A 26,372-nucleotide genomic window follows, 5' to 3' on the forward strand; every position below is an offset into this window, starting at 1 on the left:
ACAGGCAGATGGGCCGCCATATGGATCATGCTGATACTCACGTAAAAGAAAAGATGGCGGTGCCAGCCCTATCCCTGCTAGCTATTGTTGAGAGATGGGGAGAATCACATTGGGTATATGTATGTGAATACTTCTGTTGCTTTCTACATCTGCTGTGAACCTCCCCCTGCCCTGTTCCCTTCTTCCATCCCAGCCACAGCCTGTCTGGGACACCCACTGTTTGATCCCTTTCTTGTACCATTGGGACATTCCTTCATTCATTAAGCAAACATTTGTGAAGCTTCACTCAGTGCCAGGTACTGTGTAAGATGCAGGAAAAAAGCCATGGAGCTGTAGGAGGTACGCGCCAAGAAGGAGGAGGGACACAAGGAGACTAGATGAAGGGGAAGGAAGGGGAACAGGCTCAGGCAGTGGAGACACAAGAAAGCCCAACAGGGGCTGTGGCAAGTCCAGTGATCACTCTGGCTGTGGTGCTCCAGAAGCTGCTCTGCATTTGGCTCTCAGCTCTCCAACCAACCAATTAAAACCTGTCTTTATTACACAGTCAGACTTGCAGAGGCTGGGCCATACGGACATGCAAGCTGCCCATTTGAACTGGCAGTGCTGGGACTCATTTTTCCAGGTTTTGGTTTTGGTTTTGAAAGAACCCCGGGGCCAGCTTTGTTCCTGTCGTGCAGATCAAGTCTGTACTCCTGGGGCCCACGTGGGTCCAGGCTCCACCTACAATTGTGTCTCCACTGTGCAGCCATGGGGACCTGTTGGCAGTTGACTTGTCCATGTACATAAAGGCCATGCCTGAAGGGGGTGGCCTGACAGCGACCAGCTCTTCAGGGCATTTTCAGGCTGCAGAAAAGAAAGGAACAGAGTAGAAAGCCTGCCAGATGCTAGAGGTGTCAAGCAGAGCAATCCTTATCTGAGGTGATTTAAGAGTTACGAATGAGGAGGCTTGTACCTGAATGGAGAAGCTCACAAGGCCACACAGTGAGAACACTCAACCCAGCCTGGCAGAGTGAAGGCACAGGTGTCCAGTGACATGTCTGCCCACCTCAAGGAAAAGCTGGCAGCCACTCTTCTGTAACTCAGCACTCAAGCCCAGGACACGGTGTGGTCAGTCTGTGGACACTCAGTCTGGGGGCATGCTACACTAAGTGGCCAGTGCTCAGGGTGGCACCAACCACTGTCTGTCATCAGCTGCATTAAGGCCCACAGAGAAGAGACCTAGGTGTCAGACATGAAGTCAGGTATTTCTCTGTGCAGAAAGAACTGAGGTCTCTTGGGACACCTCCCTAAGCAGTCCTAGGAAGGAAGCAGGTAAATGAGAGGCCCTCTGGCCTGTGTAGGAACTTAGCATGGGGCTTCATACATGTGAGGCTCTTGACAAATGTTAGTGTAAAAACAGAAGCACCAAAGATACTACAGCTTCCTGAAAAGCCTGATTATGGCAGAAAATCACAGGTCCCTTTCTCTAGGCCAAGGTGACTTTATGCCCAGACTTCTCCTTACCCCCACACACTCCCTCACCTCACCACAGTCTCCATCTGAAAGTATCAAGTTCCCTGGAGCTTTCTATGCTTATAAAATTGTAATAGTGGAAAGTAGATTTTCCCTGAAAAGTCAAATTCTCCATGTTTCAGAGAGTGAGTGACAACATGGAGCCTGTGTCCCCTCTGGAAGTAGCTACTGTGGAGCCCCAGAGACACACACCCCGCCCCCTGCCCCATCCTCTGCTCTGTAGCTGTGTCTAGGGCTCGATGAGTCACAGAAGGCACATTTGAGGGTGGTGGGAGCACTGTCAGCAGCCACGGTCCCAGCCCCACTGGCAGGAGGCTCACAGGCCTACGGAGGCATTGCTCCTTCACTTCCTGGCTTCGTGACCCTGGGCAAGTTCTTTAACCTCTCAAATTCTCAGTTTCCTCATCTTTCACATCCTGCTTACCTCACAGTTCTGAGGATTACATGAGATAAGTGTAGAGCAAGTGTTTGGTGTGGCTCTTGGCACACAGTGACCACTCAGTACACAGTGCCTTTGAGAATATATTAGATACCTGTGCTCTGCTCAGTGATGGCGCAAGGAGCTGAACTTGCTAACCTCACCCTTGACTTGGGATTTTTCGCTGTGATCACAGTTGTAGTTAAAGATGACTTGGTGATTGCACTCGCCATTCCTCATACTGCGTTCACTCTGAGTTTATCAATTCATACTTTCCTTCTTCCTCAAAGCCCAACCCTTCCTCTGTTTTAAAGTCTTATCTTCAATAGGAGCCAGAGTTCTTTAAGCAAGCCTGCTCTGCTCCTTTGGGGGCTCTTTATGCTTTTTAAAATTATTTGATCATAGATTCTAAATGTCTCCAAAGTCCCATTCACGCTCTAATCTAAAATACATAAGGTTGTCATAAATTACATGCCATTTTGTGATGCCCAGTAACTGACGTGTGTTCACTGGGCCTCCAAATTTTAATGTGAGTCTTCTTAGGGGAAGGTCTGCAGTTTACAAACCTTCTGTATGGCCAGAAGGCAGACAAAGACCATTATTAAGCCTCTAAATGCAGTTGAATAAATCAGGCAGGCTGGTATACATTCTTGTTTGTTTAACTCAAGTACAAACTGACCAGGTCCATTCCTATCTGCAGTAATAACTCAAGAACTCAGGAGAGCAGAGGGGAGCTCGTCCTGCCCTGGCAGGGCTCAGGGCAGGGCTGGGCTGGGCAGTGATCTAGAAGCTGAGGTGGGACATGATTGCATGTCCCCCTCATGGTTGTGCGTCTGAGCCTGGGTGTGGTGTGCTCTTAAAACTGCCTTTGAAGAAATCTGCTCTAAGGTCAGAAGTTAGCCCTGCAGACTTTGTATCCTCTAAAAGTAGTTCCTTATTCTGTTGCTAAAACATCTGATTTTTCCTGAACCCATCACCTCCTCATTCCTATTGTAATTCTGTTTCTCTTCTGTTTTAATAAGATTTTTCTTCCCAGAAGACTTCCTTCTCTCCCACTGTCCCTCATCCAAACAGTCTGGCTCAGGATCGCCACGTTGCTCTGCCCAAAGCAGCACCTGGCATGTCTGACCCTCCACATTTAAACCCTCATAACCTGCCACCACCAACTCACCCTCCATGGCACAATCTGGCATTCAAAGCCCTTTGGAGACCATGCTTATTACTCCCCTCAGCTTCTACTCATCCCTTCACCCCTGCTCAAATACCCCACCAGCCTATCCCTGGGATTACCCAGGAATCTCCCCTTCTGTCACTGGCTTGCTCACTGCTCACCTCCTTCATAGACCCCTGAACACACCAGCTCACAGAGCGCTGCTCCCTTGCTCAGTTCCAAGCATCACTGCCCATCCTACATTTGGAACTTGCCACACAGTCCCAGTGCCCAAGGGACTGTATTGCCACCTTCCCAACTGCACTGTAAGCTCCTTTACAGGAGAGCCCGTGGTTCCCAATTACCATGCCCCTTGACATGCTCAGCCCAGTGCCCTGCACCAGCCAGCTCTCCACTGACTTCTGTAGATCATGATCATGACACTCCTGGTCCTCTGGTTTCTACCTTACTTAGGGCTGCTATTAGGTGTCTCAGAGCTGAGCCCTCTCATTTTGGCTGGAGTCTACCATTGGGCCCCAGACAAAGCTATTTTTTGTATAGACAGGAATAATAAAAAATGATTTTGGCAATTGTACCAGCAGCCCTTCATCTGGGAGTCTGCAGCCCACTGCAGGAATGGTGGAAAAAGTATACTTCCTCATGCCAGTTCCCTCTCCATTGTAATTAGGAAGCTGGCTTGTTTGAAATATAGTTTCACAGGTGCAGGATTCATCCTCGACAGGTGATTATGTTTTGATTTTTATCATCACTTATAAAACAGAATGGGGAAAGAGATTTCAGACCATAAAGCATATTCCACTGCAAATGAGATATTAGTGTTAAAAATTCGCCAATGTTGCTAAATATTTACCCAATACAGGGTTTTTTACCTTCTGCCAACCTGAAGCATTCTCTTGGCAAATGTGCTTCATGGAACTTTGGAAGTCTTTCTGCATTACTAGTCTAACTACATAAATACAACCATCTGTCTGTACTAGGTAAACAGACTGACCTCTGTTCTTCTTTTTTTTTTTTAACCTTTGTTTTAATTTCTTGGAATTTGTCCAAAATAATCCTGACTCTGCTGCTGGTTCTTTGTTTGGAGCCAAAAAGATACAATTATAAAGAACCCCAGAAACATCTAGTACATTCCTTTCTTCTCCATGTAATTTGAAACCCCTCTGAGAATTATAATTTTAAAAAAAGTTCCCCACACTTTCCTTCCTCCCAAAAGGTAGCCATGCATCTTTGTGTGTTTCTTACTGTTGTGTTGTTTTATTGTTCTACTATAGAAACTTGGTATTTTTAAAGCATCAAATTTATTTTGAAGTTCATGTTTGCACAGAACCAAACTACAACCATTAATAAGATTAGATCAATAGGTGTTGATTTAGTTCCTACTAATGTTCTTAGTTGCTAGGTTCACCTTTATTTTATTTTTTAATTTTTTATTTTTTTTGCTAGGTTCACCTTTAAAAGAAATACTCATGTGGGGTATTTTTAATGCATTCAAAGGCATTACTCACTGTCCTTCAAAAAGTCATTTTGAGAAGTTAAATACTCATTCTAATGATGTCATCTCTCAGGCATTCCTAGAACTACTTTCTTCTTGAGAGCAAGGAGGATGAGCAGGGAGGAACCAGCATCCTCACTTGGGCTCTGATCCAAAATAGCTCTCCTTAGTTAGTAGTGAACTGATATGTGATGGAAGGTTAGGGATGTGAACAGGGAAGTCAAGGCAGATGTGCCAGCACCTAGCAAAGCCCTGCAGGTGAGAAGGACAGAACCTCCTTACTGTGAGCGCAGGGGATCCCGGCTGGCCTAGATGAACACTCCGAGATCGTCAGGCAGGGCCTGAGACAAGACTGAGAAGTGGGACTTCATCTAAGGATGAAGTCTGGGACCCTCTCGATGGAGCAGACTCTTAGGGAGGCAGGTGGCATGATAGAAAGGGTGTTAAGGGAAGATTAATCTGGCGCCAGGATTAATAACCTTTCCCTTAGCTGCAGTTGTCCTAACTTGCTTGTGCTCAACTACATTCCATGATAGATGGTTCTAGAATTACATGTCAGAGATTGGGACATGAAGTTCCCCAGGGTGGGGAAGCAATTTGAAAATTAGAGCATGACTGTTTAACTCTGGAGTAAAAATGGTGCTTTGCTTAAGCACATGACTTGACACCGATCAAAATAAATTGTTTTTAAAAAATTGTCACCACATCGTCCTGAAGAGATACAAAAGAAATAACAAGAAAAGGGAAGAGGCAAATGCCAGAGAATCTGAGAACATTAAGACCCTGGCTGTGTATTGAAACCAGGTTTCCAGAGTAAATACTTTCCATTTCTATCACTCAATAGAGCTGAATGGAGCCAGGCAATTTCTGTGTAAACTTTAGCAAGAATCTTGCTATGTGTGTACACAGTTGCTCTGGAGGTAAGAGTGGGGTAGGATCCATCTAACAACTTACTTTTGAAAAGTCTGTGATTATTGTGTTTCTTCTCACAGTATGCACAGGTAAGAAACCAAAGGCCCAGCAAAGTCAAGCACACATCCTGGTCAAGGACAGAGCAAGGTGTCCCGGTTCCTAGTCTACTTGCCTTCACCTGCCCACTTTGCTTAGTTCTGGTCTCTGTTTTTTTCTTCCCCTTCCCTTTTTTCTCTTTTGTCCCACTTCTTGTTTATTTTTGGTGGGAGCAGAGGTAGGAAAAGAGGGGACCAGGATTGAGTAAAAAGCATTAAGAGAGGGATCCCTGGGTGGCGCAGCGGTTTAGCGCCTGTCTTTGGCCCAGGGCACGATCCTGGAGACCCGGGATCGAATCCCACATCGGGCTCCCGGTGCATGGAGCCTGCTTCTTCCTCTGCCTGTGTCTCCGCCTCTCTCTCTCTCTCTGTGTGACTATCATAAATAAATAAAAATTTAAAAAATGAAAAAAAAAACATTAAGAGAACCAATAATGCTAGAATAGTGTATAGATCACATTTACACTTAAGAAATACCGCTGATGATGGGGCATCTGGGTGACTCAGTCGGTGAAGTGTCTGCCTTCAGCTCAGGTCATGATCTCAGGATCCTCGGATCAAGCCCTGAGTCAGGCTCCTCCCTCAGCGGGGAGTCTGCTTCTCCCTCTCCCTCTGCCCCTCCCCACTGTTTGTTCTCTCTCTCCCTCTCTCTCTCTCAAATAAGTGAAATCTTAAAAAAAAAAAAAAGAAAGAAAGAAATACTGCCAGTGCTCCTTATTCTGCACAAGTAGCATATTTATGAAATAATATCAAATACAGTACCTTATTATCACCAAACCCTGGTTAAATGATCTTATCTTTACTTTACAAACTGAATGAAAATTGAAGGATGTAGAAGCCAGAGTGTCACATTTTAGGTGAGTCACAGAATGGCTTGGTGGCCTTAAGCAGATAACTTCTCTGGGTCAAGTGCTCTCGTCTTCCAACCCCTTGGTTCCATGGCTCCCTATGGCTCTGGGACCAGCCTCAGTGTCTTCTCATTCTGAGTCCAGTGCTTTTTCTATACCTCTTTGCCCAGTGCTGTTCTCTTCATCTCTGGGGCTCCGAAGCACAGTTTTAAAATATAAATATGCTTTTTTTATATTTTTATTTTTTAAAAAATTTTTATTTATTTATGATAGTCATACAGAGAGAGAGAGAGGCAGAGACATAGGCAGAGGGAGAAGCAGGCTCCATGCACTGGGAGCCCGATGTGGGATTCGATCCTGAGTCTCCAGGATCGCGCCCTGGGCCAAAGGCAGGCGCCAAACCGCTGCGCCACCCAGGGATCCCCTAAAATTTTTATTTATTTATGATAGTCACAGAGAGAGAGAGAGAGAGAGGCAGAGACATAGGCAGAGGAAGAAGCAGGCTCCATGCACCAGGAGCCCGATGTGGGATTCGATCCCGGGTCTCCAGGATCGTGCCCTGCCAAAGGCAGGCGCCAAACCACTGTGCCCCCCAGGGATCCCCTAAAATATAAATATGCTTTAAACGAGGAAACATTTTTAAAATGTTTAGTTGGAATTCTGCACCTCTAGCAATTTCTTGATGTATCCCACTTGTGCCAATCTTCTTTTTTGTCAGAACCATTCCTGTCATGACACTTGGGCTTAGACCTCTTAGCTGACTGAATTGCTCTATTACAGGCTTCCATGATCTGGGTGCTTGTTCCCTATTTCAGGTTCATCTCTGTCTCTGCCAGAGCACTCACTACCACCCAGCACCACCTTCCATGCTGCCCTCATCAAGCCAGGTTCTTCACTCCCAATACCATCACTGACATGGGTTCTGACCTTCCATCAAAAACCTACTCCTCTGTGGCTCCTTCCCTAAGTCAAAAGGGTCCTTATCTTCTCTGTACTGCTATTCTACCATAATCTGCAGGGCATAATTGAGCACTCTAATTCTCCCTTTTATGACGTTGTTGTGGCATAGTTTACATATCAAGAAACTAGCCCATTTCCAGTGTGCGATTCAGTGGTTCATAGTAAATCTAGAGTTGTGCAATGATCACCATTATATAGTTTGATTTCATCACCCTGGTGAGATCCCTCATACCCATTTTATAGCCAACATTCACACACAAACATACACACACACACACCTGCTGACTCACACACACCCTCACATGTGTATACTCACTCAAACATCCATTGGATCAACTAGAATATTACTATCCTCTTCCTTTTAGACTTTTACTACGACAAATATTTTTTTGCAACCAGGTTTCAATACTTAGACAAGTCTGCTGCTATACAATAAAATTGCCACATACTTTGATGATTACATTGAATACTTTCAAAGATAAAATTTTTACTGTTCCCCTTTTCTTCCCAAGAGTTGATTTTCCCTTCAATTTTTGTTATGCATATTTACTTCAAGAATTCTTTCCACAAAGATGTGATTGGAAAATACATTCATGTGACAACCTGACAGAGACAGAGCTGATCTCCAAAATACCCAAAGGATATTTTTTTTCCTGTAAAATTGGCAGTTAGGTAAAAAATGATTGTTTGTTGAGGTATAATTGACAAATAAAATTGTAATATATTTAGAGTCCAACATGATGATGAGATATATATATACATTATGAAAAGATTTCCACCATGAAGGTGGAAATGATGGAATGACTTCCATCATTTCACATATTTACTTTTTTTAAAATTTCTATTCTTAACAAATTTCAGTTATATGATACAGTATTTATAATACATTATTAGCAACTATACTTTTGGATCTAAGACTTCATTTATCTTATAAGTGAAAGTTGATACCCTTTTACCAACCTCTCCTTATTTCCCCCACATCCCAGCCCCAGGCAACTACCAGTCTACTCTCTGTTTCTATGAATTCAACTTGGGTTTCTTTTTTTTTTTAGATTCCACCTATATTAATGCTGTACAGTATTTTTCTTTCTCTATTTGCAATATTTTACTTAGCCTAATTTCCTCAAGTCCATACATGTTGTCACAAAAGGCAAGATTTTCCCTCTTTTTAAGGCTGAGTAATATTCCAGTGTAAATACAAAACACAATTTCTTTTTCCATTCATCTATCAGTGGATACTTAGGTTGTTTACATTCTTTGGCTATTATGAATAATGCTGCAATGAACATGGAAATACAAATATTTCTTTGAGATGATTTTGTCTCCTTTAGATATATCCCAGATGTGAGATTATTGGATCATGAAATAGCTTTATTTTAATTTCTTGAGGAACCTCCATGGTGTTTCCCATAGTAGCTGTCCCAGTTTACATTCCCACCAATAGTGTACAAGACTTCCCTCTTCTCTACATCCTTACCAGTATTTGTCATCTCTTATCATTTTTACAATAGATATCCTAACATGTGAGATGATGTTCATTGTGGTTTTGACTTTCATTTCTGTCTCTATGTCTTCTTTGGGAAATGTCTATTCAGATCATCGGGTTATTTGGGTTTTTTCCATTGGGGTTCTATGAGTTTCTAGTATATTTTGGGTATTAATCAGATATGTGGTTTGCAAATCTCCTATGCTAGAAGTTATCTTTTCATTTTGTTGATGTTTCCTTTGCTGTGTGTACAAGCTTTCAGTTTGATGGAGTCTGACTTGTTTATTTTTGCTTTTATTGCCTTCGCTTTTTGTGTCAAAACTGAGTGATCACTGCCAAAACCAATGTCAAGGAGCTTATTCCCTGTGTTTTCTTCTAGGAGTTTTATAATATTAGGTCTCCCATTCTGTTTCACAGTTAACATCTTTTTAAATTGTGCATTTATTAACAAATTGTTGTAGTTATTTTAATACTTTTGTCTTTTAACCTTTATACAAGAGTTACAAGTAATTTATGTAACACCACTATAATGTAGGGTTTTCTGAATTTAATAATATTTACCTTAGCCAGTGAGTTTTATACTTTCATATATTTTTATGTTACTGATTAGCATCACTTCAGCTTAAAGAACTAACTCCCTTTAACATTTTATGAAAGGCTGGTCTAGTGATGATGGAAGGACTTTGTCAGGTAGAGTATTCTCAGGTGGCAGGTTTTTTTCACTGTGAGAACTTTGAAATATGTCATCCCACTTCCATCTGACCCACAAGGTTTCTGCTGAAAAATCTGTTAAAATTTTATGGTGTTTCCCGTGTATGTAACAAGTTTTCTTGCTGCTTTTAAGGTTCCTTCTTTGTCTTTAGCCTTTAACAATTTAATTGTAATGTGTAACAGCATGATTTGCTTTGGATTCATCTCCTTTAGTACCTTTTGGGATTCCTAGATCTGGGTATCTGTTCCCTTTTTCAGTTTAGGGAAGTTTACAGTCATTATTTATTTGAATATATTTTCTGCCCATTTCTCTCTTTTTTCTCCTTCTGGGACCCCCATGATGTATATTAGTACACATAATGGTGTCCTAGAAGTCCCTTAAGCTAACTTACCTTTTTTATCCTTTTTGCCCCTCTTAGTAGATGAATTCCACTGCCCTGTCGTCTAGTTCCCTGATTTTTTTTATTCCTCTTGATTTAGTCTGCTATTGAATCCCTCTATTAAAATTTCCAATTCAGTTATTAAATTCTTCAGCTCTTAGATTTTTTTATACTTTTTAATATTTCCTGTCTCTTTGTTGAAATTATCACTTTGTTCATAAATTTATTTCCTGACTTCATTGAGCATCTTTATGAACATTACTCTGAACTTTCTTTTGGGTAAATTACTTATCTCTATGTCATTACTATTGGTTCTTGGAGATTTATCTTGTTCTTTTTTCTGGAACATATTTCCTTGTTTCTTCATTCATTTCTGAGATGTTCTGTGTTTCTTTCTGCACATTATTTAAAATAGCCAACTCTCTTTGGCTTGACAGACTGGTCTTATATCAGAGATGAGACCCATCAACCAGCCCAGCTCAAGCTCCTGATTATTTCTCAAACATTTGTGATTGTCCAAGCTACCATTTTTGCTCTTAATAGCTCTTAGTAGTTGAGAGTATGCCAAGACTTGTCAGTATCCCAAAAGAGAGGATTGTAGTTAGCACGTACATGCATGTTGACCAGAAGCCAATCCCTCTAGCAGTCCCCTTTTACTCCTTCCAGGGAGAAACTGGAAGATGGGCATTTTTGCCTGCTACCTTTGCACTGTGCCCAGGTATATAGACACAAATGCTCCTTCATCCCTTAATGACTCCTTCTTTGTTTTCTATAATCCTGTGGGACTCATGAATGCGAAGCCCTGTTGGCTATTGGAGCTAGGTGATATGGAGGCCCATTCCTCAAGGTGTCAGCCTTCAAATCTGTGGTGCTAGATTTGTGATCTAGAACTTTTGCTTCTCAGAGAGAAGCTGGAACTTGGCAGATTCCCTCCCAGTTATATACTATGCCAGGGATGGGATTTATGGCATAAGTCTCAGCCTATTCCCTGTTTCAATGTGGATATTTTCTCTGTCACCTGGTATATAGGATTCACTCATCTAATTCCTCGATTTCTCTGAGAGGATATTGTTCTATGTGTAGACGTATATTCAGTGTGTCCATGAAAGGAGGGAAATTCAATAGCCTCCTATATCTACATCTTGGTCTAAAAGCCATGGCAAATATGACTTTGAAAGAGTATTAATAAAGGTAGTCAGGATATGTAAATTAATAGACCATTTTTGGAGAATAATTTGACAATATATTAACATTTAAAATAATTTATGCCATTTGATCTAGAAATTCTATACAAGGAATTTATACTCTGGGAGAAATACACAACCGTGAAAAGATCGATGGTCAAGGATTTTTGCCAAAGCATGGTTTAGAGTCATGATAAAAGGCAATAAATCAACTCTCCATTACTTGATTAAGTAAACTATAATACTTCCAGGCAGATTAAATAAACTATGATACTTCCAGGCAGTGGATTGTCTATGTAGTCTTTCAAAAGAAGATACATTTGTATGTTGTGTTGAGAAGGAAGAAATGAAAAATGAAAAAGATTAACTTATCAAACAGTATCTTGGGATGCCTGGGTGGCTCAGTGGTTGAGCATCTGCCTTTGGCCCAGGGCATGACCCTGGAGTCCTGGGATCGAATCCCACATCAGGCTCCCTGCATGGAGCCTGCTTCTCCCTCTGCCTATGTCTCTGCCTCTCTCTCTGTGTGTCTCTCATGAATAAATAAATAAAATATTTTTTTAAAAAAAGAAAAACAGTATGACCTCATTAAATATATATATAATCCCCATATTAGTGTGTGTGTATGTGTGTGTGTGTGTGTGTGTGTGTGTGTGTATGTATATATATAAACTAGATAAGTACCCAGTGCTTAAAACTGTTCACTGGGGGCATTATCCATAGGTGTTAAGATCCTGGGTGGCCTTTGCTTTCCTGCATTTTGTATTTTTGCAATGTTTAACTTTTTAACAAGAAGCATATATTATTTATGTAAACAGAAAGATTCAACGAAGATAATTTTTCAATTAAATTAAAATTAAAGTGAAATCATGTGTCCTTAGCCTAACAGAGATTACATGTGCAGTTAAGAACTTCACTGAGTCATACATAGAGACACACAGAGAGGGCAGGGGTGGCCTCACATCCCCCATGTGTTCCCACCAAAGTCAGAAGGAAGTAGATATTCCAGACTTGGGATGGACAGAAACCTCTTGCTGTTATGATTGCAGATGCTTCCAAGGTAAGCAGCTCACTATTTTAAGAAATGGCCAGTTTACCCCTGAGAAGTTTTGCTTTTTTTTTTTTTTAAGATTTTATTTATTTATTCATGAGAGACACAGAGAGAGGTAGAGACACAGGTAGAGGGAGAAGCAAGCTCCCTGTGCGGAGACTGATGTGGGACTCAATCCCAGGACCCTGGGATCACTACCTGAACCAAAAGCAGATGCTTACTTAACCACTGAGCCACCCAGGTGCCCCTACCCCTCAGTAGTTTTAATGGTTCTTATGTCATATCATATTATGCTAACTCAAACTGCATTGTGTAGTTACAGATGCTGTATAAAGTCATATACATGTTTGCTGTCTATCTCACTTTGGCCAGAATGTAGTTTCCATGAAGATAGGGTCCATATTGGCAGCTGTGTCTCCAGCACCTAAAACAGGACTTAGCACAAAGCACCTGTGGAATATTGTCAGAAATTGTTAGAAAGTTTATAAAAACCAAACTCTTCCTGATAACTTTAACCAATGGACTGTAACTGTGGCTGCTTGTCTCCATAAGCCACAAGGTAGGCCCTTGTATGTCTGACACAACAACTTGTGCTTCTTTTTTGCCAGACTGCTTATACACATCAGACCAGGGGAGCAACCATGAGGAATGATTCCTCAGCCAGCATCTATGAAGGCCAGGATGGGCATTGGTGGCAGGGGTGCCCCATGAGAAATAAACCGGAAACAAAAATGTGTCAACCACAAAGAATATGGATGCGTTCATTGTATTTACATCATTCATTGTTTATTGCTTATCTGTCCCACTGGCACTCACAATGCCATGTCTGTTATATTCTGTGTTGTATCCCCAGGACATATTGTTACACCTGGTACATAGTAGATGCTCAAAAATTAGTCCAGTTGGATGTCCATCTGGGTGCACTAGTAGAAACTGAATTGATTAGTCTAACTAAGTCATAAACTCTTCAGCATGATTTCAGACCCCTTCTCAAGACAGGAAGCTATGTCTGACATTGTCAGCAAGGATCAAGGAGTAGAAACATCTGTCTCAAATTTGTAGATTGTCCATTTGCTTTTGCACATTCTGAACCTTCTCACTTTCTCCCCATAGAGACATCTGTAAGATCATCTTTGCTTCCTCGTTTCTTTAAGTTCTTTTCTTTCCCCATTTAAAGACACACCATCTGGGTTCAGGTCTTATCTTTCTTAGACATCATTCACTTGGTGCCTTCCTCTTTTATCTTCATTTATAGTTCTGAAGGAATACCTTTTCCCGAGGGGTAAGCTCTTTGCCAGGCTGTACTAACCCGGTCCTTTTTGTTGCTTTTCTTCAAATAAAAGTAGTTATTGTCCTGTTTTCATTTTGGCCTTAACATCTCTTTTCTCATAGACCTATAAACTCCTGAGGGGAAATACTTTGATCTTTTGCTTCTCCATTTTAAAGATATTTTAACTTCATGGCTTAAAAATTTAAAAAAAAAAAAAAAAAAAAAAGGTCGTTTCTCCAAGACTAACCAGCTTTCCTTCTTTCTCTGGATTTGGCTGGCTGTATCTGGAGTACTTCAGTAGACATTTCCTGTCTTTTACATTCATCCCTAAGATGAAGAAACATCCCCCTTGAGACTCGGGCAGTGCCACTCAGTGATCTATAAATCACCCCTCAAACTGAGAAGAAATACTTGGGTGAAGTTAATAGGCAGAAACCTGCATGGCCAAAGGGAACTTAGCTGGGAAAGGGCTTGAAAGGGAGAAAGATGTGCCCCAACTGCAAGGTTGCACTAAGGGCAGCACAGCTGCTGAGACTTGCCTTTCCTCTGGGGAACCAGATGTCCTGCTGTACCAGGGACATTTATCTCAGCCCCAGTGGGGAAGACAGAGTCCCCTCTTGTCCAGGCTGCCTGCGTTGCTCTGTGTCCTGCCTGCCTCCAGGCTGACTTCTACTGCCATGACACAGTAGCTTTCCACCTCCATATTCACATCTCCCCATTGCCTCCTTCAGGTCATCTTAGAAGAGCTCTCAGGCCAGTGTACCAGCTTAAGTGCCCCAACTGTTGCCCCAGGGGTGATCTGGAGGCATAAAGACAAAGCTTCTAAACTCTTTTGAACCCCAAACCAGCTTTTGGAAAGAGAATGCATTCTGCTTACTAGTAATGGTCCCATTTAAGAAAAATGTCAGACCATGTGACAGCACACTCTCCCCATTGTGTACATGGCACTCTAGTGGCAAAGGGAGTAAGGGAAGCAAATTATTGTTTGATAAGCACACTTTCATTATGCCTTCTATTTGACTATGAATAATTAACCAGGTAAATATTAAATAATTAACAGAGTGAAATAGATTAAAAAACAAACTCATAAATGTCTTCTCCTATAGTCATCCCCATCTCTTCACAAAGCTCAAGCCAAAAGCTGCCAACAGTAATGATAAAGGTAGTGACACAGCAGTAATCACCTTCTGTGGAGCACCTACTTGGTGCCAGACATTATGCTAGGTACTTTGTGTGTTTGTCGATAACCCTTTTAGTAATGCTGTAAGATAGGGTTATTAACACCAAGTTACAGATTAGGTCATCAATAATCAGAAAAGCGAACTTGCCCAGGGTCAATCTATGGTTCACGGCAGGGCCAAAATGACATGTGGTTTCTCAGATGCTGACTTCAAACATCTCTGTTCCACATTCCACTTCTCTGTAATTGAGAGATGAGTATTGTCTATGGAAGAGGGTTCGGGAACATGGTAAGAGGAAAACATGGCCAAGAATGTAATTATCACCCTCTTCCCCTTCTGGCTTCCGAGTCTTCCTCTCTGCCCCAAATAATACCTTCTTTACCCTTAGATACACATGAAAGAGCTGTTTGATTGTTGCAAACCACAGCTAGTTCCAAGATTAATTACAATCCATACATCTATTAGGAAGGTGTTAGGTAGATCAAAAGTAAGGTGACAGTGGCATCATTAATAACATGACCTTTCTCACGAGCCGGTCAGGAATTTGGCTCACTTCTTATAAACCTAGACTTACTAAGACTTATTCTTAGAAATGATAGAGGAAAATACCAGCCCCACATTCAGAATTTGGGAAATCTTCTTACTGCCCCCAAATGCTTTATTTTTTTCAAAAGCATCTTTTAAAATTAGACTAACTAGTGTTTCTCAACAGGGGCATAAGGATTTTAAGGAGTGAAGTTGTCACCTGAGCTTAACAAGAGTCACTAAGTTCCCGCAGCTGTACACTCAACATCAAAACGCTCTTCTTTAAATTCTGAGAACCCAAAGTAGATTTTACTACTTTTTTTGAAGATTTTTTATTTATTTGAGAGAGAGAGAGAGAGCACAAGCAGGGGTGAGGGGCAGAGGGAGAAGCAGACTCTTTGCTGAGTAGGAACCCCACATAGGGCTGATCCCAGGATCCCGGGATCATGAACTGAGCTGAAGGCAAACACTTAACTGACTGAGCCACCCAGGCACGCCAGATTTTGCTACTTTTAACATTTCAATCCAACATTTAGTTCCAGAAACAATGCACAATTAAGGAATAGGAATTATAATATTTTTAAGGCTGGGGGGAAAAATGAAATTGAAAGCCAGGTAAATATAAAAATGAATTATAAAAATATATGGTTCTTACTGTTCCAGAAGGTCCCAATTAAACAGATAAAACAGAATGCACTTAACACAAAGAGGCAAGAGAATAAGATCACATCCATCTTCCTGCCCCAGAAGAAAACTGGAAAATAAGCCAAGCTGCATCTAGAACGAGAAATCTTCAGAAAAGTCTGGAATGAAGGCATCTAGCAGGAAATAATTTTTTGGACTGGCACTTGTATCTTGACTTCAGTCTGTGCTCTTATCCTGTTATTGGAAAGTCCAGAATTTGCAGGGAGGCTGAAATCAGGGAGATAAGAGTTGAGTCTGTAGTGCACGGGATGGATTTCCTTACAAGGACTCACTCTTTACATGTGAAGGAAATAATGTGCCTCAGAGGACTGAAAATCCTATGGCCCAGGGAGGAAGTGTGATGCACAGGCCGAGGGCACCCTTGGAATCTCTTGTTTCAAGGCTGGCTTTTGTACTTTCCCGTCCCCAGTGCTTGCCCATGGGGTCCTATTGTTATCTAACACATGTGTTCTCCTTGTCTTTCTCAGTCAGTGAAAGCTGAATTGAAAACCGTTTCTCGAATTGATTCCATTAATCTTTACCTACATGGTACACCCACCATTCTGTCCCTTGTTGAAGAAGCTCACTGATGGCGGAGGGGGGAGGAGGGTATAGCCTGGAGTTAAAAAGCACTGGCTTAGATTAGTTAGTGTTCCAATCTGCGAGTCTCCCACCCAGGGGACATGCACGAGACCAGAAAATACATCCATGGCTCCAGGGAATCCCCTCCTCAAGCCAATTTTTGTTCAAATTGGATGTATTCCTGGGTTTTCAATATAAAGAAACAAGATCTCACTATGATTTTTAGTAATGCTGCAATGACACATTTTTATCGGTTATTTGCTTACTTATAATTTTAGCAGCCTAACTGGACTATAAAAAAAAAAAAAAAACAGAAGGTACTTTTCTTTTCCAGCAGCTACTGTTTTTCTAAAAGCTTTCCATGAGCAGTGTTTCCATCAAAATCATGATTGTTGTTATTCTTCATGGACATGAATACACTATATCTACTATTATTTTGCAAACTGTAGGTCCTCTTACTATAGCAACAAAATGAGAAGGCTCTTGAATTTTTGTTGATTTAGGGAGTACCTTCAACCTACTTGTTCAAAGCCAGGATCTGCTCACCCTTCAAGTCTGGTGTTGGAGTCTATGGAAAGTCCAGGGATGGACTGACAATTAGAATGTACTCTCAGCCCCATTAGAGAAGTAGAGTTCTCCTGGTTTTTCTTCCTCCAGGGCTGGTGCTCTGACTCCCAGATATGGGCCTGCAGGAGTGTTTCCCTTTGCTGGATACAGCTCTTGTTAGCTCCCCACACTTAAAGGGTATGCAGTGTAATAAAAATTACGCTGTCCTGTTGTTGGCAGCACTTATCGGATAGGAGTATCATAACATGAATAATATGTGTGAGAAAACTGAAAAGCTGAGGGATTATCCTGATATGGAAACTGAAAACAAAACAACACTCTGGCCTGCAGGAGCTACTTGCCACATATAAGAACCAACTTTGGCATTTTATATTTTTATTCCCAAGTGACAGAATTAATCCAGTGTTTTATTTTGAAAAGAGGGAGTTTCTGAGCACAAAGAATTCTGGAGTTAGCTGTGGTCATTTGCCAGGCCTGCGGAGATAGACACCCCTTTTTAGCAAACCTCTGAGTTGGCAGCAGATGTTGAAACATTGCTGAAAGAGAAAAGAAAATTCAGTCTCTCCCAATTCTGGCAACCATCATATGTATTTGGTAGGACAAGTATAGCTTATTGGTGCCATCATTTTAAAAGGCGAGAAAAGAGAATCTCAAAGAAATTAAATGAATTCCTATTCTTTTCTTCATTGTGGTAGGCCTCCAGAGAGTTACGAGAGTTTAAAAGACACAGTCCCTTCCCTCAAAGAGGTTATAGCCTAATACGGGTTTTAAAAATGTAGAATTTATATAATCTGGGAGTTCAAAGAGCACAATCCCTTCTCTCAAAGAGGTTATAACCTAATAGGGGTTTTAAAAAATGTGTAATCTGATGACACATGAAAGGTAAACTCACATCCCCAGGTAACGTGGAAATGTTAAGTAAAGGACACAGGTCATGTGAAATGGAGAGTGGAGGGCATGATGCTTGCTAAGGATTGCACTGGGCAGTGACTTTCATAATGAGATGAGAAAGAAGGAAGAGGTAAGGGTGAGTGGGTGGCTCAGTCATTAAGCATCCGACTCTTGATTTTGGCCCAGGTCATGATCTCAGGGTCCTGAGATAGAGCTCCGAGTTGTGCTCCCCACTAAGCTGGGCATTTGCTTGAGATCCTCGCTCTTCCTCTCCCTCTGCTCCTTTCCCCATCTTTCTCTAAAATAAAAAATCTTTAAAGAAGAAGAAGAAGAAGAAGGAAGAGGTAAATGAAGTCATGAAGGGAAAGCATGAAGGGAAAAGAAAAAAAAAAAAACCATGAAGGGAAAAGCAAAAAATGTTGGGACAGGAAAACGTAGGGTAGGACAAGAAGTAAGCCCATCTGGCAGGGAAGGGGTAGGACCATATAGAAAAGTAACAAGCAGTAACACCGCAGCGTTTCTTGATGGCACCATATGACAGAGCATCTTGAATGCTTGGACCAGAGTCCCTGGAAGCTTTTGAGCAAGTGCAGGATAGTAACTATTTTAAATAAAACACTTCGTTGACAGTGATCAAGATAGATTGTAGTGCAGAGACAGTAGACAGGGAGAGAAACCAGAGAAAGTATTTCTCTATTTGCTGATTTTAATAGGAAAATTTAAATGTTGTTCAAAATTTTTCTAATTTACTCTGTTTGCAAACTAAGTATACTTCACAGCTCTTTATACTGTACATTTTGAACTCTTGAGATTTTGGGCTAAAATTCCATTTTTGTTTCTTCTCACCTCAAATAACAAAGAGTTACACTGCATAATGAATGGATACCCTGTGCCTTTGACCAGTTGTGCTAGGTCAGGCTGATCCAGGTGACACCAGAGTAAAAGTGGAGGGAGAGGATTGTGCAAAATGAGTACATGGACATTTGCTCACCTTGAGGTTCTGGATTCCTGGGACTCAGGGCCAATCTTGCTGGACAATAGACATGAAAATGGACACTGGCCCATGTCCCTATGGCCTTTTGAAAACCGCTATATGGAGGATAGAAAAAAGTTGGACAGTTAATGAAATGCAGTATTCTATACTGTTATCATTTAACCATCTGTTCCTTCATTTAGCAGAAAAGTGAGTGTATTTACTATAAAGAGACTTGGCATTTTAAGCCTATCTAAGAAATAAGAAGACACCCTGAAATATGTCCCTTGGGTAACTAGACATCTGCTTAAAGAGATGGGACTGGTGAGGCTGTGTTAAGACAGATACGTCTTATTCTTAATCCTACCAGTAGGCTAAGCAAAGTAAGCTCAAAACTGAGGCCCTGTCAGTGCTGAGGAATAGGATGTAACCTCGTTCCTAAGTGACAAGAAAATCAAAAAGGAAGGAAGGCAGACAGATTAAAGAAGTGGCAAGGGACTTTAGAAGATCAGAAGATAGCTTCCTAATAAACTCTGGAGTAATTGACCTTACATTGTATTTTTTTCCTGTCTTACCATGATCCAGAAAGTGGCTACATGACAGCCAAGTGGGGGAAGAGGGAGCAAGGCAGTTATGAAGGGAAGGTTGAGGCAAAGGAGGTCGGGAGCATGAAGGGGTTAGGGGACAGCAGTGGACACAGTGGCATGGGATTGATGACCTGGCAATGGATAGGAATCTTTCCCTGTGAAGAAAATGCTGTGAGATAAACTAAGTGAAATTTTAACAGTTATGAAAATTTTTTTACATTTTAAATTACTAGAATAAGATATAAATTAAACACCCCTTTATTTTGTAAACCAAAACTTATCTCACTATTATTATGTCAAGGCTGTGTTCCCATGAAAAAGCTTAGGGACATCTTCTCCAGTGTAACGTACAAATCATACTTAGGGATCATAATAATCACCTTAAATAACTTTCTGTTTTAATACTGTATAGTTTGTATTGATAATTACTAGCTTAATTACAGGTTACATTTGCATAATGCCTCATTTTTTTTTAATAAAAACACTTCCCCATATATTCTCTCAGTTTCCCAATATCTAAAGCTCAGAGAGAAATTCTGTTTCTCATTTTAGAGACAAGAATTCTGAAACTCAGTTTGATATAAATCAGTACTGTCTTTTATTGGATGATTAAACATAAGGGAACCATTCTATGCCCTTTATATGTATTATCTCATTTAGTCTTTGTGACTAAACTATGAGATCATTAACATCTCTATTTCCTCTGGTTCTAGAATACCACAAGCTTAGATTTAATTAATTCCTAACTGTGGTTTGAAATCACTACAGTTTACTGAAGGTGTGACTTACCTACGCTCACTAAACTAGTGACAGAAGAGGAAGTAGAAAGAATCTATTTGCTCTTAATTTTCCCATCTAACCATAGTGAAGAATTTTTATATACTAGGTAATCAATCTTAAAAAAATTCTTGCACATTGATTTTTAAAGTCTACATTTAAATAGTTTGTGTAAAGAATTCTTATGTGTTTAGAAATTCTGGAATGTTTTAAGAAACCCCGTTGTCTGTATTTACCATTCCTTCATATATTTAGCAAAATGCATTGAGTGGAAAAATCACATGGAAATACTTAGCTAGAATTAAAATAAAGTTAGTGAGCAATTTTGCATTGAAATATGGGCATTCAGTTCAATTCAGCAAGTTGATTTTGAGTGCTTAGTATATAATGTGCTTCAATCTACACAAAGATAAGTAAGCAGTATCCCTCTCTGAAGAAGTTTTCAGTGCTTCTTTACAGGATTATGTTAAAATATCTGAATGTTATTGAAAGAGATTCTTGAGATTCTGAAGTATGATTTCTATTCTACTTGGGGGGGGAAGGATATCAGAAGAAGGAGAAATGGTTGAGTGCAGAGTGAAGTACACTCAACTATCATAAAACTGTAACACAAAGAAGAATCTAACAGTTATGATGAGAGAGGAAAATGAGTAAATGCTTTGGAGAAGCATCAGAAGGAAACTGTCATATCACATTGGAATAGAAGGGGAATTAGCAAAGGCCTCAAGATGTAGATATGTTTAAGATGCACCTTAGTGAATGGATAGAAATCCAAAAAGCATATGAGAATAGGGCATTCACACACAAAGGGTCTCGTGTAACTGAACACAGAGGCGTAGCTTTTCTTATATTAGTGTATGTGTGTAGATTAACAAAAAGGCCCAAGGCTGAATACCAGGACTTTGTTGTAAAGGTCTTGAATACTAGGCTGAGGTCTTTGAGGGCAAATGCAGTGGAGTGAAAGACAAATACTGGGCTGGAGGTATGAGACATATATACAAATTTCAGCATGACATTTATGAATTGAGTGAGCTTGAGCAAATCAATTATCTCTTTGAGCTTTGACTTCCTCACCTGAAGTATGGATGTAATAGTAATTAAAGGTTGAGTATAAATTTTAAAATGTGTATGGAAGTACTCTGAAAATTGTAAAGCACAACAGGAGGCATCATTGCTGTGGTCATCATCGTATTGTTATGTATACAATGGCATGCAAAGATTTTGGAGCAGTGAAGCTTTTCATGTGCATCTACAATTTAGGAAAATTGAGTTGGCAAGAGTGTAGTGGGTAGATTAATAATAACAAAAGAGGGGCGCCTGCGTGGTTCAGTCAGTTAAGTGTCTGCCTTTAACTCGGGTCACAATCTTGTGGTCCTAGGATCAAACCCCACATTCAGCTTCCTGCTCAGCAGAGAGCCTGCTTCTCCCTCTCCCTCTGCTGCTCCCCCTACTTGTGCTCGCTCTGTGAAGTTGTGTCAAACAAATAAATAAAATCTTTTTAAAAAATAATAACAGAAGAGAGAGAACCAATCAGGAATTATTAAAGCAATCCAGGTTAAAAGTAATTAAGGTATGATTAGGATGGTAGAGACATTGCAGAAATACTGTTTAGTTTGGCATTCACTCAAAAATATGCTGACCACCCACTCAGTTCCTGGACACAAACTCAGGAGTCCTGCTTAACAAGCCTCTTCAAAAGAGACAGCAGGGAAAGATACAGGATAGAATGGGCAAATACTTGGGGAGCAGAGGTAAGAGGAGAGGGACATAGAAGGTCACTGGATCTTCCTTTGCTCCCATTGGAGAGACCTCAGGAACAGCGGAATGGAGAAGGGACATCTCAAATGCCTGTGAGCCTAACCCACCTACGGCACAGGTGTCATGGAGGGCAAGAGATGACGGTAGGGTCAGTAAATCCTTCCAGGGTGGGTTTGACTCCCTCTGCTCCCTGCCTGAATGGGTCTGCACTATCCGAGGTGCTGAAAGAGGAAAGTTACCCCCCAAAAGGGCACAAGACCCCCTCAGGAATCTACTGGACTTGAAAAACCTGTCAGAATCCCTCTTCCCCAAGAGAAATGAGAAAAATGTCTTCAACTAAAAAGAATTTCTCACTTTTCTTAAAATGGATCAACTACTGCTTCTGTGTTTGCTTATGTTTGAAAGTGGAAGGAAATTAAAAAAAAAATAGGGCTCAAAACCTATCTATAAACTCAAAGTAAGTATCCTGGTAATCAGAAGTTGATTGACTCCATTGAATTGTACAGTCATTCGGTGAATGCAGGTACCTTCCAGGAGATAGAACTGAGGAAGGAAACTGCAAGTGGATAAACATTGCTCCCTCTCACAGTTTAGTGAAAGTGTGTGTCAAAAAGCACACGACAGGTGATTGTGTATTGAGCTAAAGTTGTGTTCTTAATACTGTGTTAGAAAAATAAGACACGGGGATCCCTGGGTGGCTCAGCAGTTTAGAGCCTGCCTTCGGCCCAGGCCGTGGTCCTGGGGTCCCGGGATCGAGTCCCACATCAGGCTCCCTGCGTGGAGCCTGCTTCTCCCTCTGCCTGTGTCTCTGCCTCTCCGTCCCCCCCCTCTTTGCATCTCTCATGAATAAATAAAGAAAAATTTTTTTAAAAACTTAAAAAAGAAAAATAAGACACTTCTCTCTCTCTCTCTCTTTCTCTCTCTTTCTCTTTATTTTATACATATGATTTGTTTTTTCACTTCTCCATGAAGGAAATTTTTATGAAGGCCAAAGCAGTGTGTGGGGGCTTACTGGAAACTCACCCTAATATTAGTTTCTAATAAAATAAAGAAGTCCTCTAATAATGACCCTAAAGTCAAAAGTACTTTGTCCATTCCTTCAGAAACACCCTATGAAATTTTGTGGGATTAAGTCCAAGAGAAGCAGCCCCCTTTGTACGGCATTTTCCATAGAACTTTTACTACTGGGTTGTCCCTTTATGCAGGAGCTTAAATGAAGTAAAAATAGGACAGCCTTGCAGCTCTTTTTAAGATTAAAGAGAGAATGGGGATAGCCATGGAACCAAAAATTGGTAAAATTAGGAAAAGAGATCATGAAAGCTGGTCTCACATCCTTTTTTTAAAAATCCCTTTCATTCTTTACTCCTGTTCCTTCCCAGTGTTATTAAGGCAGGCTCGTATAGCTATTTTATATGCTACAGACTTTAAATACTCTACATATTACAGTGCTGTTTGTTTTTTCCCACCACTTAGGAGATGACCTGGCTCCCACCACTTTCTGCTATTCCAGCACCTGGAAAAGTGGAACCAAGCAAATTTCCATTTCCAAATAAGGTGAGATCTTGAAACACTCAGGAACGATATGCTTTACTCACATAGAGATTTTTAGTGGATAGTGGGTTTTCCCTTGATTGTTTTCCATCTGTAAATAGTCTTACCAGAGGCATAGGGTTCTGATTTTCAACAATTTGCAAACATGTATTTATTCATCAAAGGGAGAAAATTCGCTTCCATTTCCATACTTCCTGTAAAATGTGATACATGTTATACTTGTCATTTTATCTAAAACATTTGTAAAGTTGAAATGCATCATATAATCATTTTATGCATTTAGTGTGATTGTGTGTCTTTTTTTCCTAAAAAGCTGTTATTAAATTAATTATGTATCTTAAAATCAATGTCTTATAATTGAGGACATGTAGTATGTAATTCCTCTTGGGTACGTTTTATAAACCTTAAAATGTTTTCTAGGACTTTAAAAAACAAATTTCCATATTTTCTTAGGACAAGCACACACTCAAAAAATTCATCACAATATATTTAAATTATACATGAGTCTAATAGGTTTTATGTTTTTCAACCATACAACTAACATATAGATTCATATTCATAAAAATGAAATTATGCATATAGCAGGAGCAAAATATGAAAATGTACATTACCCTCCATCCAGATTTTTATTTCCCTACCCAGAGTTTACTCTCAAGAGTTCGGTGAATACTATTCCATTCATTTTCCCTGTGCATGATATACATATATGTGCATATGCAGTTTTTTAAAGTCCTTAAATGGTATGGTTCTAAAAGCATTTCTTCTATAAAAGTTGATTTTTTTTCAGATACCGTGAATACGTATTATTGCTAAATATTAACATCACAACTTTTTTAAGTGAATTGTTAAAATAACAGTTTGTTATAATTATTATCACAGTGGTAAATTTCATTCTAAGAGCTGATATTTATTTCCTTTAACCAAGTGTATTTGGAGATCTTTGTAAGTAAATATATGGAGATGTTCTTCATTCTCCTTAATAGCCACAAAATACTTTGTAGTCTGAATTTGTTGTAGTTTATTTGGTCAAGCTTATTTTGATGGACACTGATATTGTTTCTGGCTTGTTGTTATCACAAACACTATTACAGCCAACATTTTTATAATTGCCTCTTTGTATGCTTCTTGAAAGTTTCTAGTACAAATACCTAGAACAGGAATTGGGTGCTGGAGGCATGAGAAGCCAAGTTTAGCCTTGACTGTGTTTCAACAGTACTTTTTTATGCATCTTTGCCAGTGTTTAACATTATCTGGTGTTATATCATTGTGTCTGCAGTGCAGGTGAAAAATTGATATCCCATTGTTTTAATTTGCATTTCTCCAATTACTTCTGAGTTTGAGCATTGACTATTTTTCCGTTACAAATTGCCCATTCATATCCATTACCACTTTTAAAAAAATGATTTGTAGGAACTCCTTATATCTTATTCATTTGTCTGTTATATATGATGCAACTATTTTCTTACAACCTTATTTATGTACCTTTTATACTAGCAAAGTGTTTAATTTTATGTCAGGGAAAAACGATTTTTCCTGTTCTCCCACATTCTTACAATGCTCTCTATTTTATTATCATTTTTTATAGTTTTGTTTTTAGGTTTTAAAAAAAACTTTGTGGATGGTGTAACATAGGATTCTAGATTTATTCATTTCAGTGGTTAGTAAATTATTGTAACACCATCAACTGATGAGCTCATATTCCGCCCAGTGGTTTGAAATATCACCTATATCAACAATTGAACTTCTCATAAATACATGAATTTGCTTCAGGACTGTCCAGCCTCTTTTTTTTTTTTTTTTAGTATATTTATCTAATTCTTTCCCAATTACTCATTTTTAAATAAAAGGTCAACAAGCATTTTTTGTAAAGGATCAGAATGTAAATAGTTTAAGCTTTGCAGAGAATATCTAAATGAATGAATGTGGCTATGTTCAAATAAAATTTTATTTACTGAAACAAGTAGTGAAAAAAAAAAGAAACAGGTAGTGAGTGGCACAATATATAAAGAACTCTTACAACCCAACAATAAAAAGATAACTTATTTTAAGGTTAAATGGTGCAGCCTCTTTGAAAGACACTTTTAACAGTTCCTCAAAAGGTTAAACATCAGGTTATTATATAATCCAGCAATTCCACTCCTAGGTATATACCCAAGAGAACTGAAAAGGAATGCCACTGGGGGTTGTGTTTACTTTGAACTCCTTTTGGTTCTGGGAGGTTTTTTTGGTGGATTTATATTTTCCAAGTGGGGAAAAACAGAATATGTAGCAGTAAAATGTGTAACATGTTAAATTATGATATGTAGTGACGGAAGATAAATTAAGGAGAGGAAAATAATGAATGCTGATGGTGAATAGGGATGGATGAATTTTAAATAGTTTAAGAAAGGCCATCCTGAGGAGGTGACACTTGAGCTGAAGGAAGAGAAGGAGCAAGTCACATAGGCAAGAGGAGGAAGAGAGTTCTGGCAGATGGAAGTGAAATTGCCTGGATGCTAGAGGAACACCAAGAACTCAGTGGGGTCAAGGCAGAGTGAAACCAGGCAAAGAAACAGTAAGTGGCACAGTGAAGTAAATGCAGTCACATTATACTGGGACAGTAGGACTTGGACTTTAAAAGGACTTGGGCTTTACTCTAAGTGAATTGAGAAGCTGTTAAAGAGTTTTGCAAATAACAAATGTGTTCCATTTTACTCGTCTTGTGTCTACTGGAATCTATACATCTTTGCCATATTCGTAACATTAACAAGGATGATTCTAATCATTGAATGTAGTTGTTATCAATAAGTATAAGAATTGTGTATTA

The 26,372-nt window shown here is 40.0% G+C and overlaps 1 protein-coding gene across 2 annotated transcripts in view; it reads left to right on the forward strand.

Moving 5' to 3' along the window:
* The window catches only part of AFF3 (ALF transcription elongation factor 3), a 520,935-nt gene that overhangs the window by 300,969 nt on the left and 193,594 nt on the right, over nucleotides 1-26,372 (forward strand). For both annotated transcript variants that reach the window (XM_035695979.2, XM_025464016.3), the window contains one exon: nucleotides 23,489-23,569. In XM_035695979.2, coding sequence (XP_035551872.1) covers nucleotides 23,489-23,569 — 81 coding nt within the window. The remainder of the gene's footprint in view (nucleotides 1-23,488; nucleotides 23,570-26,372) is intronic.

The sequence above is a fragment of the Canis lupus genome, chromosome 10 (genome assembly GCF_003254725.2).
Source record: "Canis lupus dingo isolate Sandy chromosome 10, ASM325472v2, whole genome shotgun sequence".
Taxonomy (NCBI): Eukaryota; Metazoa; Chordata; class Mammalia; order Carnivora; family Canidae; genus Canis; species Canis lupus.